The following is a 13,836-nucleotide window of genomic DNA, read 5'->3' on the forward strand; positions in this document are numbered from 1 at the left end:
ACGCAGCAAGCACACGAAAAATTAGAGACGGGGCACGCTAACGGCAAAAGTGTAGTGTAGAGCCTTAGTTGGTGTTTAGTTCCCCCTTTTTTATTTGGTTTTTCAGTTTCGGTATTATTTCAACTTACGGTTCGATAGCCACAGATAGAACACATAGAGCAGCGGATCAAAACTCATTTGCGAAGGCGGGCTATAATGTTCATTGGCAGCGCGCAAAAAATCTCACGCCAAACAAAAATAGGTGAGCAGCCTGGCAGGCATACAAAAAATGTGAACTTTGTTGTGCGTGTGTGGGTGTGTATGTGTGAAAAACAAACGGCAAGAGTATGTGTGAAAATTGAAAATTTTATAATTTGAGTTTTTATTTTAAAACAAGTGCATTGCAAAAAAAATATCAAGGAAGTGTGGCTACAAAAGCTGAAAAATCGATGCGTGCGCCTTTTGGCCTGCTGCTCCCTACACGTGTATATGTGTGTGCGTGTGTGAGTGAATTGTGAGCGTGTGTGCCAGTGTGTGTGTGTGTGTCATGTACACGCCACGCCAACGAGCAACTTCACACCACAACAAACAGTCACCCGCACTTACTACACGCTACTTACTACTACTTACAACACTCCTGACCTACTCCCACCAACTTTTCACAATATGGGCGACGAGTGTGTCCGTGTTTTTGTGTCTGTGTGTGTGTGTGTGTGTTTGAGTGCGAGTGCGTGTGTTTCAAAAAGGAAATTTTGGTATAAAAAGCAAACAAGTCTGCCAACACTTCAACACACACCAACCAAAAAAAAGAAAAAAAAAACGAAAATTGAAAACTCAATTTAAATAGCTAACAAAAAATATTTCCAGCAAGTTTTCAACTCTCATTAAATGTGCACAAAAAACACCCACGATGAAAGGGATACATACATATACATATCATCACATACTCGTACATACGATTAATATGCATGGTCTTTTAATATTTGATTACGTGGAAAAAAGCCAAGTGCCTCGTGTGGACAGACACACACGCACGCACACACTCATATACTTGTATAGTATAGTATATGTACGCCCAACGTCCGCTTGCAGGCCTACAATAAATTCCAAAAATTTATTTATAATAAAAAGCGCATGAATACTTATGAAGGCATCATAATAATAATAACAAATAGTCCCCGCCAGGCATCTACAATATGGTTCAATAGTGCACGAAAAATCCTTTGTGTGTGAGAGCACAAAAGTTTCTTTTCTGTTAAAGTAAACACTGCCGAAGGGATATAAAAAGGTGGACATATTAGAGATCATGAGTGATATTGAATAGGGAATTTTTGACAATATACTATTTGTACTATTTCACATAAAATTATTAGGGGTAGGCAGCGAAGATTTCGGATATTTCAAAGTACAGTTCCATCTTCTTTTTTGATTCTCGAATTGTAGAACTGGATTATGGAAAACGTTGCCTCATCCTCCAGCATAGTATAAATCTTAATCTTTCACAGCATACTCAAAGCTATTTTTTGAGTTCTTAAGTTGAATAACATATTGTAGAATAATTTTCGCAGAATCAAATATTTTTCTTTTACTACATCTAAGTAATGTTATTTTCAAGAACAAGTAACATTTGTTTAATATCACATACAAATTTATTTATTATAAAGGAAGCCGCGAAAAATGTATATCATATTATTAAATCTAATAAATGGTTCTATTATAGTTTGTGAAAATCGTAACCATTAAAAAAACCTAGATCCCTTATACTCGTAGCAGTTTCCGAATTTCTTAACCATGGATCAATCATAGACTGGTTTCCTTTTCATAAACTTCTTGTCATAACTATTTTAATATGGAATATATTTAGGTTATGTTTTGAACATATACATTTAAAAATGAACTCCAAGCCGCATTAAAATAGCGAGTTTTCACCATAAATGTTTAAATGCACTACAAAAAATGTAAATTTATTTTAAAATATGGGTAAATGGTAGAAAAAATGGCTATGGAAATTAATCAACGAAGCATTTCTTCCTTTCCTTGTTGCTTGTGAAGTTCTTCTTGAACCGATTGAGATAGTTTAAAGAGATATAGAAAAATTTATAAATAATGGGTAAATGGTATAAAAAATGGCTACGAAAAATAATCATTGAAGCATTCTACCATTCCTTGTTGTTTGTTTCGATATAGTTTTAAGATACATAGCAGAAGAATATATAATAGAATTGAATAGAATGGAATAGGCCTATAATAACAAAATATATTAATAGACAACATTCTCAGGAAGAGCTATTCTATACAATTGAAACTTGTCCCATGTTTTTAATTAGCTTTGGGCTTTAAAAGTATTGGGTTCGTTGGAATTTCGGTGGATATTTGTAGGTAGCACTTACTATCTAATATTAATCCGTATATTGTTTGGTAATCCATGGTGGCTAAAACATTTTCAATATTCCATTTGCTTGCAATATCTTCAAAAACCACACGATTTTTACACAAAACATCTTTATAATTTTGAATCAGATATAGCTCATATTATAGACACTTCCTTCTACATTGCTGCTACAAAAGGCAATTGACGCATTCCTTTCTTGTTGGTTTATAAAGGAGTTGTCTTAGGCAGTTTCCACTGTATGCATAAATGCTTTATATAGACAATTTAGTCATGCATGTATGAGTGCGTGCGTGTGCCTGTGTATGTGCCCCTTTGCAAGGGCTGTACGTTGGTGTGTGTATGTGTGTTAACATAATCATTAGCATTAATTGTAAGCCCAAGGCAGCCATGCCAGGCCGTATCATTAAGGCCTGCCATTGCCAACGACAATGGGTCACAAAAGTTATGTGTGTGTTGTATATGGGAGTATGTTCGAGTGTGTGCTTGTGTGTGTGTGTGTGCGTGTTCTGTACGCATACTCGATGCCACACACAAACCACAAGAGCAACAAAAGCAACAGCAACAACAAAAAACAACAGAAATAATCAACCATAGGCAGCTAATGTTTTTAGATTCTCGCAAGCTCTGTGCAATTTGCTGCCCCAACCCACAACGCATTTGTTTGTTTGTTTTGTTTATAAATCTCATGTTTTTCATTTTTATTGCGTTGATTTGCCGGGCCCGGCGTATTGTGGTGAACACTTTGTCGAGCGCTACAAATAAACGGGAAAAGTATAACACATCGGCAGAAAATCGACAGAAGGCGGCCATACAAATAACTACACTGGACGCATTCGAACTTGGACAGATACAGATATACACAGATACACACACACACACATTCACACACTTCACCCTGTTGCTTATTTGCCTTATATAAGTATGTATGTATGTAAAAAGTATATATTGGAGCATGTATTGACGTTGCGCTCGTGTGAGCGGCAAGTAAACATTTGGCCAGCCTGAAAATTAAATATTGTTTAAGAACAAATAATTGCGCTTTTCGCCCAAATCGCCTCGATTTTTCGCACTTTTTATTTTTATTTTAAATGGGTGTTTCTTTTTCTAAACCTCCCACTTTTTTCTTTTTTTGCTGATCTAGCCAATTTTAATGACGGCATGGTTTTTAATGTTTTGTACAACAATATGCAACAAATATTTGTATTTTTTTTTTTAATTTTTGTCTAGTCATTGGACAAATAACATTTTTCTAATGCCTTTCACGAGCTGTTTATGGGCTTGCTCTTCAATTGAACTCATTACGATATTCTAGTATTTCTTCTCTCCAAGTCTTATTGCATTCCTGTTTATTGTTTTTGGTCTAAGCGGCATAAAAACATCCCCAGCCACACCAAAAATTGCGATGCTTTTCTAATAATTTATCAGAATATGCATTGAGTCAGCAATGAGGTAAGTGTGTGGTGGCTAACATAATAGATTTCGGAAATGTGTAGCAGACTAGAGTTGAGTGTTTTATATGCTCTTAAGGGAAGAACTTGCAGTGATTCATATGAATTATGCATGTTTAGATACATTTTCAAGAGAATGTGTGGAGCATTCATTTAAATGTGAATTCTCCGTGAAGCAGAACAACAACTAAAACATTTGAATAATACCAATACAAAGCAATACAATATGAGAATAGCGTAGGGCTTGTAAAAACATGCTGTGAAGATTTTTTTATAAATTACCAGAATACTCGGATGCATTGATTGTTTGGCTAACGCGATAGATGCCGGATATGTAGATCACAGTTAAGTGTTTCTTACTTTTTTGGAAAGAACTGACAATGGTTCATAAGAATTATGCGTTCAATTGCCTTCACTATTCTCGTTGGGAATTTTCCTAATCTTATTTCTATTTGAAGGACGAAGATTACGCAATTCGGAAATATAGCGCAAGGATTACGAATGATTTATCTTTCAAAATGAAAACAAACAAAAGAAATTAACAAGGTTAAAGAAATATTTAAACACAACGATTTAAATGATTTAAAAGATACCCATGTTGGCATTAAAATATCGGAAAAGTACTTCGAATTAGCATTAACCACAGCAGGTACCGCCTTCAACAGCGATTCTGACAAACAAGTGGAAAGAATTTAAAGAATTTTAAGAAAGAATTATGCAAACTAATTCAAAGTTCAAGAATCAAATTTAAGATTTTACGAGCTTTGTAATTACACAAATAATTAGGTGAATAGCGGCTTCGAATGGATCAAGCTGAGGGAAAGTATATTAAGCATTTGTACAATTCAAAACACTTCGATATATCTATAAAAAAAAATATATTTACATAAAGAAAAGATTTAAGATTTAAAAGATAATGAAAATAAATAGCAATTAGACAACAATCTAATGAGTATGTTCAAATAATGACTTGTGTATTAAAAGAATTGAAGAATAACAAATAAATTGGTAAAACACATATAACCATATTGTTTTTATATCCTTTTTAGTTTACTTCTGGCTAGCTAACCAAACACTATATAGTATACAAACATATATAGCATGGTGCCCACACACAAATATATTAAACTAGCAACAGCTCACCTATTCATTCTATGGTTTAGCGAAAAAGTTACGACTATCAACATTTTTAGTGCAGTTTGCTGCAAAGTCATTTCTTTAATGCCACAAGAAGCGGAAGTGATAAAAGTTGTCTGCGAGCAAAATATCCAATTCATACGGTCATATACTATATGTATTTATATAGCATTGTGTATAAATATATATTTATGAATATACAACACATTTAGATAAAAGAGCGGAATTTACTTGTCAGTTTAGAGTTCAGTAAATCTGTATATTTTATAGATAAGGACAGTGGAATGTTATGAATTAGTTTATGAAAGAATATTTATTAAAGAATATATATGAAAGAATATAAATGAAAGAATATCCTGGGAAATGGAGCGAAAACTTGAAACATTACAGAAATCTAAGAAGATTTGTATTTTATAATAATGGATAGTCCTTCCAGCGTTTTTTTAAATTATGTCGCCAATTATTGTTTCTAAACTATTTCTAAGCTATCAATACTTGATTGATTTATGATTGTACGTACCAGATGGCGACACTATTTGATTTATCAGCATCTGCTCGATATAATTGAAAGTGTGAAGAATCACCAGCCACCTGCAATGAAATAAAAAATATATTTAAAGTTTTTGTGCTTTAAAATGTTGAAATACTATTGATATATATAATTTTTTCCAGCGCAATGTTGATCCACGACGTCCAAGCCTAGTGAGTAGTAAAAACGTATGATCCCTTATGGTTCCCTCAGCATCCTAAAGTATGTAAACCAAAATTTTAAGTGCGTATGCGGTAGCTAAAGAAAACGGAGCGTCCAATTGACGGCGAAGACGACGACGAGGACGACGTCTGACGTAAGGGAGGCGTGTGGGAGAAGGCGATTGTGTGTGTGAGTGTGTGTTTGTGTGTGTGCCTCAGAACGGGGCACGCAACAGCAACCAAAATCGTGGGCAAGGATAACGAAAAACATACAGGTTTGCGGCAACCAAACAGCTACAAAGCTGCTTAGCACATTAGAACACTGTAGACATAAACAAACAAAATAAAAACAACTACAACAACAACAACATACAACGACAGCATACATCGAAAACAACAACAACAACAAAAACTTGCATCCAAAAACAACACCCTATAAAAATATACTCTGCTATGACTTATATACCTAAGAAAATGCAACATTATACGCATGCAGCCATGAATCTGATCAACATGGACTCGGAGAATCGCGTAGTGCTGAACGTGGGCGGGATAAGGCATGAGACATATAAGGCCACATTGAAGAAAATACCAGCGACGCGCCTATCGCGTCTCACCGAAGCGCTGGCCAACTATGATCCCATATTGAATGAATACTTCTTCGATCGGCATCCGGGCGTATTTGCGCAAGTGCTCAACTATTACAGGTCTGTTATAAATATATACCTTTCTTTAAACATCAATTACAGACATTTATATCTCTTCACAGAACGGGCAAACTGCACTATCCTACAGATGTGTGTGGTCCGCTGTTCGAGGAGGAATTGGAATTTTGGGGTCTAGACTCAAATCAGGTAGAGCCCTGTTGTTGGATGACATATACACAGCATCGAGACACACAGGAAACTTTAGCCGTACTCGATCGTTTGGATCTCGATACGGAAAAACCGTCCGAAGAGGAATTGGCGCGCAAATTTGGATTTGAAGAGGATTATTATAAGGGCACCATCTCGTGGTGGCAGGAAATGAAACCGCGCATTTGGTCACTATTCGATGAGCCTTACAGTTCCAATGCTGCCAAGGTGAGCTCGATAATTAGATCACTTGATGATCGTTCTTGACTGACTTGACTCTTCTCTTTTTTTATTTACAGACAATTGGCGTTGTTTCGGTATTCTTTATATGCATTTCGATTTTATCCTTCTGCCTCAAAACACATCCGGATATGCGTGTCCCCATAGTACGAAATACAACGGTTCGCACGGCCAACGGCAGCTATGCCTGGTTTCTGGACAAAACACAGACCAATGCGCACATTGCTTTCTTCTATATAGAATGCGTTTGCAATGCCTGGTTTACATTTGAGATATTGGTAAGACTACTATGTAACTTCAAAAGATCTTCAATCGCAATTGGCAATTTGAGTTACTTGGTAGAAATATTAGTTGTTCCGTTTGTTATGGAAATGATAATTGATGCGTCGAATCGGAAAAAAAATCGTACAACCTTGAAGATTTTTCAATAATTCAACATAGTTTTAACTCTGAATATTTAAAATTGTGAAAAGTCGGCGCTCCTGTGCTAGTATTTCCATTTGTTATGAAAATGATTTAGTTACGAGAAATTAGTAAAAAGTGCTTGGCATCTTAAAGATCCTTTCAAGATCTTGTGAAATTTAAGTAACTCTATTTAGTTTCAAAAATATCTTAGACCAGCTAGCTTCAATTTTCAATATACCATATTTAGTTTCGAAAATACTTTAGTCCAGCTAGCTTTAATTTGCAAAATGGTGAATTTTAGGTACTTTGGAAAGCGAGCGATTTTGAATGGGTATAGGCTTAAACTTTTCAAATTCTTCAGCATATTTGGTAATCGCCAAATATTAAAAAAGAACATTCCGTATATTTCACAGAGTCGGTATTAAATTCCACAAATTCTGAATGGAACCCAACTTGCAAAATACTTTTCTAGGTCAGAGAATCCCATGGAATAATAGAGAATGCCTTAAAAACCCTCTGTTGTTGGATTTTATAAATTGATCAAGGAATTGAAATCCCATTTAATTCGAATCCTCAATATATAGTATTATAAATAGTCGTAGTAGAAAACAACTTCATATCCAAAGATAAAATAATATATCTTATTTGATATTAGATAGATATACAAGTAATTGAACTTATGAAATCAAATTCTATTCCAATCTTTCAAAAAAACAAAGAATCTTCATAGAAAAGAGATTGAACTAATATGGGATATGGCATATCTTTTAAATCACTGAACTAAATGTGCCGTAATATTAATTGAAATTTTCAATATATTTCACAGGTACGCTTTATCTCGTCGCCAAACAAATGTGAATTCATAAAGTCATCTGTTAACATCATAGATTATATAGCAACGCTTAGTTTTTATATCGATCTTGTGCTTCAGCGATTCGCATCGCACTTGGAGAACGCTGATATACTCGAGTTCTTCTCGATCATACGCATTATGCGTTTGTTTAAGCTGACACGCCATTCGTCCGGCCTTAAAATACTGATACAAACGTTCCGTGCCTCGGCCAAAGAGCTAACACTGTTGGTATTCTTCCTTGTGCTGGGCATTGTTATATTTGCCAGTCTGGTGTATTATGCCGAGCGCATACAACCGAATCCGCACAACGATTTCAATAGCATACCATTGGGCCTATGGTGGGCTCTGGTCACCATGACCACTGTGGGGTATGGCGATATGGCGCCAAAGACCTACATCGGCATGTTTGTGGGCGCACTCTGTGCGCTCGCCGGTGTGCTAACCATTGCACTGCCAGTGCCCGTTATTGTCAGCAACTTCGCCATGTATTATTCGCATACGCAGGCACGTGCGAAACTGCCAAAGAAGCGTAGACGAGTGCTTCCCGTGGAACAGCCGCGACAGGCCCGTTTGCCAGGTGAGCGTACGTACTCCAAGCTAATGCAATTCAAAGAAGTATGGTTGTTTTTATGGCCTCTCTCTCTCTCTCTCTCTCTCTCTCTCTCTTAACAATTTCTTGCAGGCGCACCCGGTGGGGTAAGCGGCTGTGGCACGCCCGGTTCGGGTCCACATTCGGGTCCCATGGGTTCTGGTGGCACTGGACCGCGTCGCATGAACAATAAAACTAAGGATTTGGTCAGTCCGAAATCAGGTGAGTCTTTGCGTGCGCATTTCCCCATTTTGTTTATATATGTCTTCACGCAATAAACAAGAATCAAAAGAAAAAAAGAAAAAAAAAACAAAGAAGCCACACCAAGCACAGACTGTGCTGTTCCAAAAGCAAATCAAATAATATATAATAGTTACTTAGCTAAAATAGGCACGCCAACACTAAAACAACGCCTATTTAGCAGCTGAACTTAAGGCAACGTAACGTTCCTAACCATAAGCGCACCAGTGCTCCAAAATTGGTTCCACATAAAACCTAACCTCAAAACACTCGCAAATTCAAGTGCCACGCTTGCACAGCTGCACAGAGTTCCAGATATAGCGTAACAATATATCTCCGATATCAGACCAATTGACCATTTATTTATTGTTGTGCCCGTTCAGCATACTAGGCCCTCAATCGGAATTTTGGCGATTTATCCAAAAAAAAAATTGTTGCTATGGCTATCAAGTATTCTATATACATATACCCTGTTGCATTTGGGTGCGCTCCATACATATGTTGTGTATATATGTACTCTATGTAATTAAATGTAAAGGCTTTACTATTAAATGCATTATCATCCAGTGCCTATTTCAAATCATTTCATACTCCAGCTTAACTTTCATTTTATGCTGCTCATCTGAAGGGTTGATCGGAAAGGGTTTACCAAGACTAATATAGATTCGAGTTTGAAGATCTTTATGATCTGAAGCAGAGCTGCTCAGATTCAGAATATGTCAGTCGGAATATGTTAGTGGAGTACAGATCTCTTATTTCATTTGTACATACTATGTATATAGTACTAGATTTTAACAGCCCGCCGATCGCTCACCATATTTCATTCTTTCTCTATGCTTCAGTCCTATGCATCAAAACCTCATGGAAGAGAGCAGCATTTTGTAAATTCATTGCCATAAGCTTCCAGTTAGGGTTTTTCTTTCTCCATCTCTTCTTCTTCTTCTTCATTTTTATTATACATACATATGTCCAACTATCGCATATATATAGCATAATCGACAATTATTACAAAGGAATATGAAACTCTATGCGTAAATATTTATGCATTACAATTGCTACATTTTAAGTTTTATTCAATATTTATTATAATTTTTTTGTTTATAATACCAATACAAACCCAAACAATTTTATGTAAATAGATGAATATACAACAATGATTGGCAAACCACGCGATGGCAAAAAGAGCAGGCTGCTTTAAGTATTAGAACAACAACCACAACAACATGAACATCAAGAACAAACAAAATCGAACCACATCGCACCAAAATCGAGCAACAACAAGAACAACAACTGCCTGGCTGGCACATAAGAATATTAAAAGAAGCATGCAGATGAGGCATATCTACAAGTATAAAGCATATCTTTGAATCACAACCCTTTTCCATTTCTGGATCACCCATAAAAAGCCAGAGCTAAACAATCACAGCTAAAGACGATTTATAGAAACAGAATCAAAATTGAAGATGCACTCAAATGGGAAGAGAAACTTGAAGGATAACTACTGGATAACGTATTGCCCATCTACCAACCTGAATGTGGTACGTTGGATTCTAATGGATTCTATGATTAAACGTGCCATCTCTCTGGCGGCGTCTGCTAAAACTACTACTACTGCTGCTACAACTTGCTACTATATATTCGTATATACTCGTATATATAACTACATATGTAATTTTCTACGTGTTTTCTTCTATATACATATACATATATATTGATATTGATATTGCGTACCGTATTCTCGCTCGTTCGTTCGTTCCATAGAATCTACTATATTTATGAATATTCCTATACATATATATACTTACATACAAATATTTCTCTCTATCTATATGTGTGCGTGTGTGTAATTACTATATTTTGTTGTTGGATACTCTGCTCTTCTCTCTATATTGAAGTGATCGTTACAGTATTGAAAGAAGCAATAAATACTATATATATACATGTATATTTTTAATCTACCATATAGTTGAAACATTTTTCAAAACTATGTATTATCTTGAACTCTTGTATTTCAGATATGGCCTTCAGTTTCGACTAAGAAATACAAGTTTTTCTAATTTGTATTCGAAACAAATCCAATCCAATCAAATCAAATCAAAAACAAAACTGAAACTAACAATGCAAATCGAATCAAACACAGTTCAAAAATGCAAGCGCACCAAAAAGACAGAAAACATAACTCAACTACAACAACAACTCAAAATCAAAATCAAAATCGAAACGCAAAACTCAGTTAAAGTAATGTAAATGTAAACGTTAACTAATATTAATTCGCTCGCAACAAAAACAATTCTCATCTCTCATGCCCAGTCCAAACAGAAACCAAACAAACAAAAAGTACACCATAAATACTATATTAGAGGCAATTTCGGCACGGATTTAAGCCGGGCGGGTGTGTTGGTTTATATATGCTTTTAATATAATACATACAGTATATTGTTACCTCCTAAGTCTTGCCTAAAACCCCTCTATGTAGTCTAGGTGTTGACACCAACTATATGGCATCTCGATTTCTACTAGTTTGTAGACACTCCACTCAAGCAACCACAAACCTTCACACTTCACGGTACTTTTCCTCCCCCTTCTTTTAATGTTAGCAGCGAATTGTCTATTTGTCCACTCTCGCTATCTCAAAGAATCCCACTTCCACGCCCACAAGAGTACTCGTACAAACAAACGCTATAGTCGGCATGCGGTCGACTCTGAAATACCCTATGCCCAAAAAAAGAAAACATCAACCATACATATCTCATTGAAGAACAACAATACGATTAAATAATAATTATGATCAGCTTCTTAAACTGTCTAATTAATCTAACTAATATTAACTTGAGTGAGCTATTAGTCAGAAAAATAACTATTTGTAGGAGCTATAATTCTATAATTCATCCTTCACACTGACAAATAGAGAAATCCAGAACATCCTATTGAGAAACTAAAATGAATATGGGTTTTGCTAAGGCCATGGTCAGACGGATAAATAGTTAAATTTATTGAGTGATTTAAATAGTTTTTCCATTAAAAGCAATTATATTAACAATAATAATAATGGGATAAGCTTTTCCACGCCTCACTTGTAAAAATGTATGCCGGAACATACCATGAGTTGTCTACGTACTAAGCATATTATACTAAAATTCAACACACTTTACGAGCACAGGCGTGAAAAGTTTGAAAGCTATAGCTTTTGAAGTTTAGAAGATCCAAGCGTTCATACAGTCGAACACTAGAAAGACAGAAGAAGCTGCAGTTATTGTCCTGCTCAAAAGGAAGATGCTTTTTACGTAAGCAAGCATATGCCTAAAAAGTTTGGAGGCTATAGCTTTTGTATTTTCGAAAATTACGGCGTTCAGACAGTCAAACAGAAGAGAGATAAACGATCTTTAGGGAATACAGGAAACAAATTTAGAGGCTTCTAAAATTTATGAAAACTTTCGTAGATTCCGTTTTTGTACAGTCCCAAGAGTTGTGTGTTCCTTACAGGGTACAGGGTAAATCGTGAATAATCATCCAAACAACCAAGTAGAACCTAGTCTTATTGCATGCTGCATGTTGCAACTGTTGCGTCCAGCAAGGATGCTTATACCGTTAAGTATTGCTTGACCCACACAGACCACTTAAGTGTCGTTTGTATGTGAGTGTGTGTGTGTAGAACCTTAATACTGTTGTATATATACAAATACTTACCCGCTTAGATATAAATGTGTATGTGTATGCGTATGTTAGGTCTAAGTGTTATGCCTTGTGTGTTCGTGCGTGAGTTTGTGCGTGAGTTCCACCCAGTAACTAGTAGAACGTACACCCACCATAACAAAAACAAAAATCAAAAATATAGCTGCCAAAATTTAACTAGCGTTGTGTCTTCCTCGAACACATATCGAATTTGAAATCTACAAAAGCCAAATAATTTGGTTGCGATTTCTTTACTTAACTAAAAGTTTAATTAAACGCTCTTTTTCTTCTCTCTCCTCTTTCTCCCTTCCGCTGTCTCGCTCTATGCAAACTACTACTCTACTACCACTATTTCTTCAACTACCACTACTACACGACCTGCCTAAAACAAAATAGTTGCTCAACTCTTCACAGGTCCCTTGGGAGCCAGCATTGTTGCCATGAGTCCGCGCACTATGTTAGATCTGAATCCAGCATTGGCCATGGGTAAGCCAACATTTCAGCCCAGATTTCCCACGCAATTGGCTGCCACACCACCACCACCACCACCACCATCGTCATCACTGACAGCAGCAGCAACAACAACAATTGCAACAGCTGCGACCACAACAACAACAGTTGCAGCTGCAACAACCACAGCGGCCATCACGTTGCCCAGCATAGCTGTCTCAACAACCGCCAGCTTGAGCAAGGATAAGGAGATAACCACCACAACAACAACTAGCACCGCCCTGGAGGCCAACAAGAAGGCATTTCTCTAAGGCCCCGCATTCTCACACAGTCTCAAAAACAAAAGAAACCCCATCAAGCAATATTAACTAAAACTACTTTATCATATACCTATATATTTACATATACACATACTAGATAGATAGCCTCTGCATATATACATACATACGTATCACGCCTCCTTGCGCAATTCCTAGAATTCTCATGTTTCGAACCATATCATAACATACCTATCAGCCACACACACACATACATACATACGAGTATAGTATCTACAAGTACATAACTCTAGCTATATAAGAAGGGGCATTATAACTACATTTGTACTCAAAAATGCATAAGCTACTTTGACATTTTACAGACACGTTTTGATAGACAGTAATTGGAGAAAGATTTTGTAACCACCAACATAGAGACTACAGCGCTATTTTTGTCAATTTTATTTTTAGTTTTTACTAAAATTTAATTGCTTATCGATTGAAGCATATCAATTGCGTGTAGAAACGATTTTTAGTTTACAATCATAATAGCACCAAACTGCTAGTTATTGGGTGCTTCAAACAGTTTCTGCCGCATTTTCCGACAATACATTGAAGGACCAAATTTTA

General features: G+C 36.2%; 1 protein-coding gene across 5 annotated transcripts; it reads left to right on the top strand.

Annotated features, from left to right (window-relative positions):
* Positions 1-13,836, top strand: LOC115631394 (potassium voltage-gated channel protein Shaw). 5 transcript variants are annotated; one of them, XM_030528117.1, is made up of 9 exons: positions 1-241; positions 5,629-5,658; positions 5,730-5,921; positions 6,143-6,353; positions 6,416-6,728; positions 6,800-7,018; positions 7,972-8,581; positions 8,681-8,809; positions 12,914-13,836. In XM_030528117.1, the coding sequence occupies exons 4-9, from the start codon at positions 6,145-6,147 to the stop codon at positions 13,258-13,260; spliced, it is 1,827 nt and encodes a 608-aa protein (XP_030383977.1). In that variant the 5' UTR covers positions 1-241; positions 5,629-5,658; positions 5,730-5,921; positions 6,143-6,144; the 3' UTR covers positions 13,261-13,836. The 5 variants fall into 5 exon arrangements, 3 of the variants coding, with proteins under 3 accessions (XP_030383977.1, XP_030383976.1, XP_030383978.1); XR_003996215.1 differs by lacking the exons at positions 1-241; positions 5,629-5,658; positions 5,730-5,921 and adding an exon at positions 9,967-10,365 and having other exon boundaries at positions 6,100-6,353; positions 12,896-13,057; XR_003996214.1 differs by lacking the exons at positions 1-241; positions 5,629-5,658; positions 5,730-5,921 and adding an exon at positions 9,967-10,365 and having other exon boundaries at positions 6,100-6,353; positions 12,914-13,045.

Source organism: Scaptodrosophila lebanonensis, unplaced genomic scaffold, assembly GCF_003285725.1.
Source record: "Scaptodrosophila lebanonensis strain 11010-0011.00,11010-0021.00 unplaced genomic scaffold, SlebRS2 tig00001412-arrow-pilon, whole genome shotgun sequence".
Classification (NCBI taxonomy): domain Eukaryota; kingdom Metazoa; phylum Arthropoda; class Insecta; order Diptera; family Drosophilidae; genus Scaptodrosophila; species Scaptodrosophila lebanonensis.

Coding starts and splice junctions, on each gene's coding strand:
- LOC115631394 (XM_030528116.1), top strand. CDS start 6,100: ATGACTTATATACCTAAGAAAATGCAACATTATACGCATGCAGCCATG. Junction 8,582..8,680: donor GGCCCGTTTGCCAGGTGAGC/GTACGTACTCCA, acceptor AATTTCTTGCAG/GCGCACCCGGTGGGGTAAGC. Junction 8,810..12,913: donor TTTGGTCAGTCCGAAATCAG/GTGAGTCTTTGC, acceptor AACTCTTCACAG/GTCCCTTGGGAGCCAGCATT.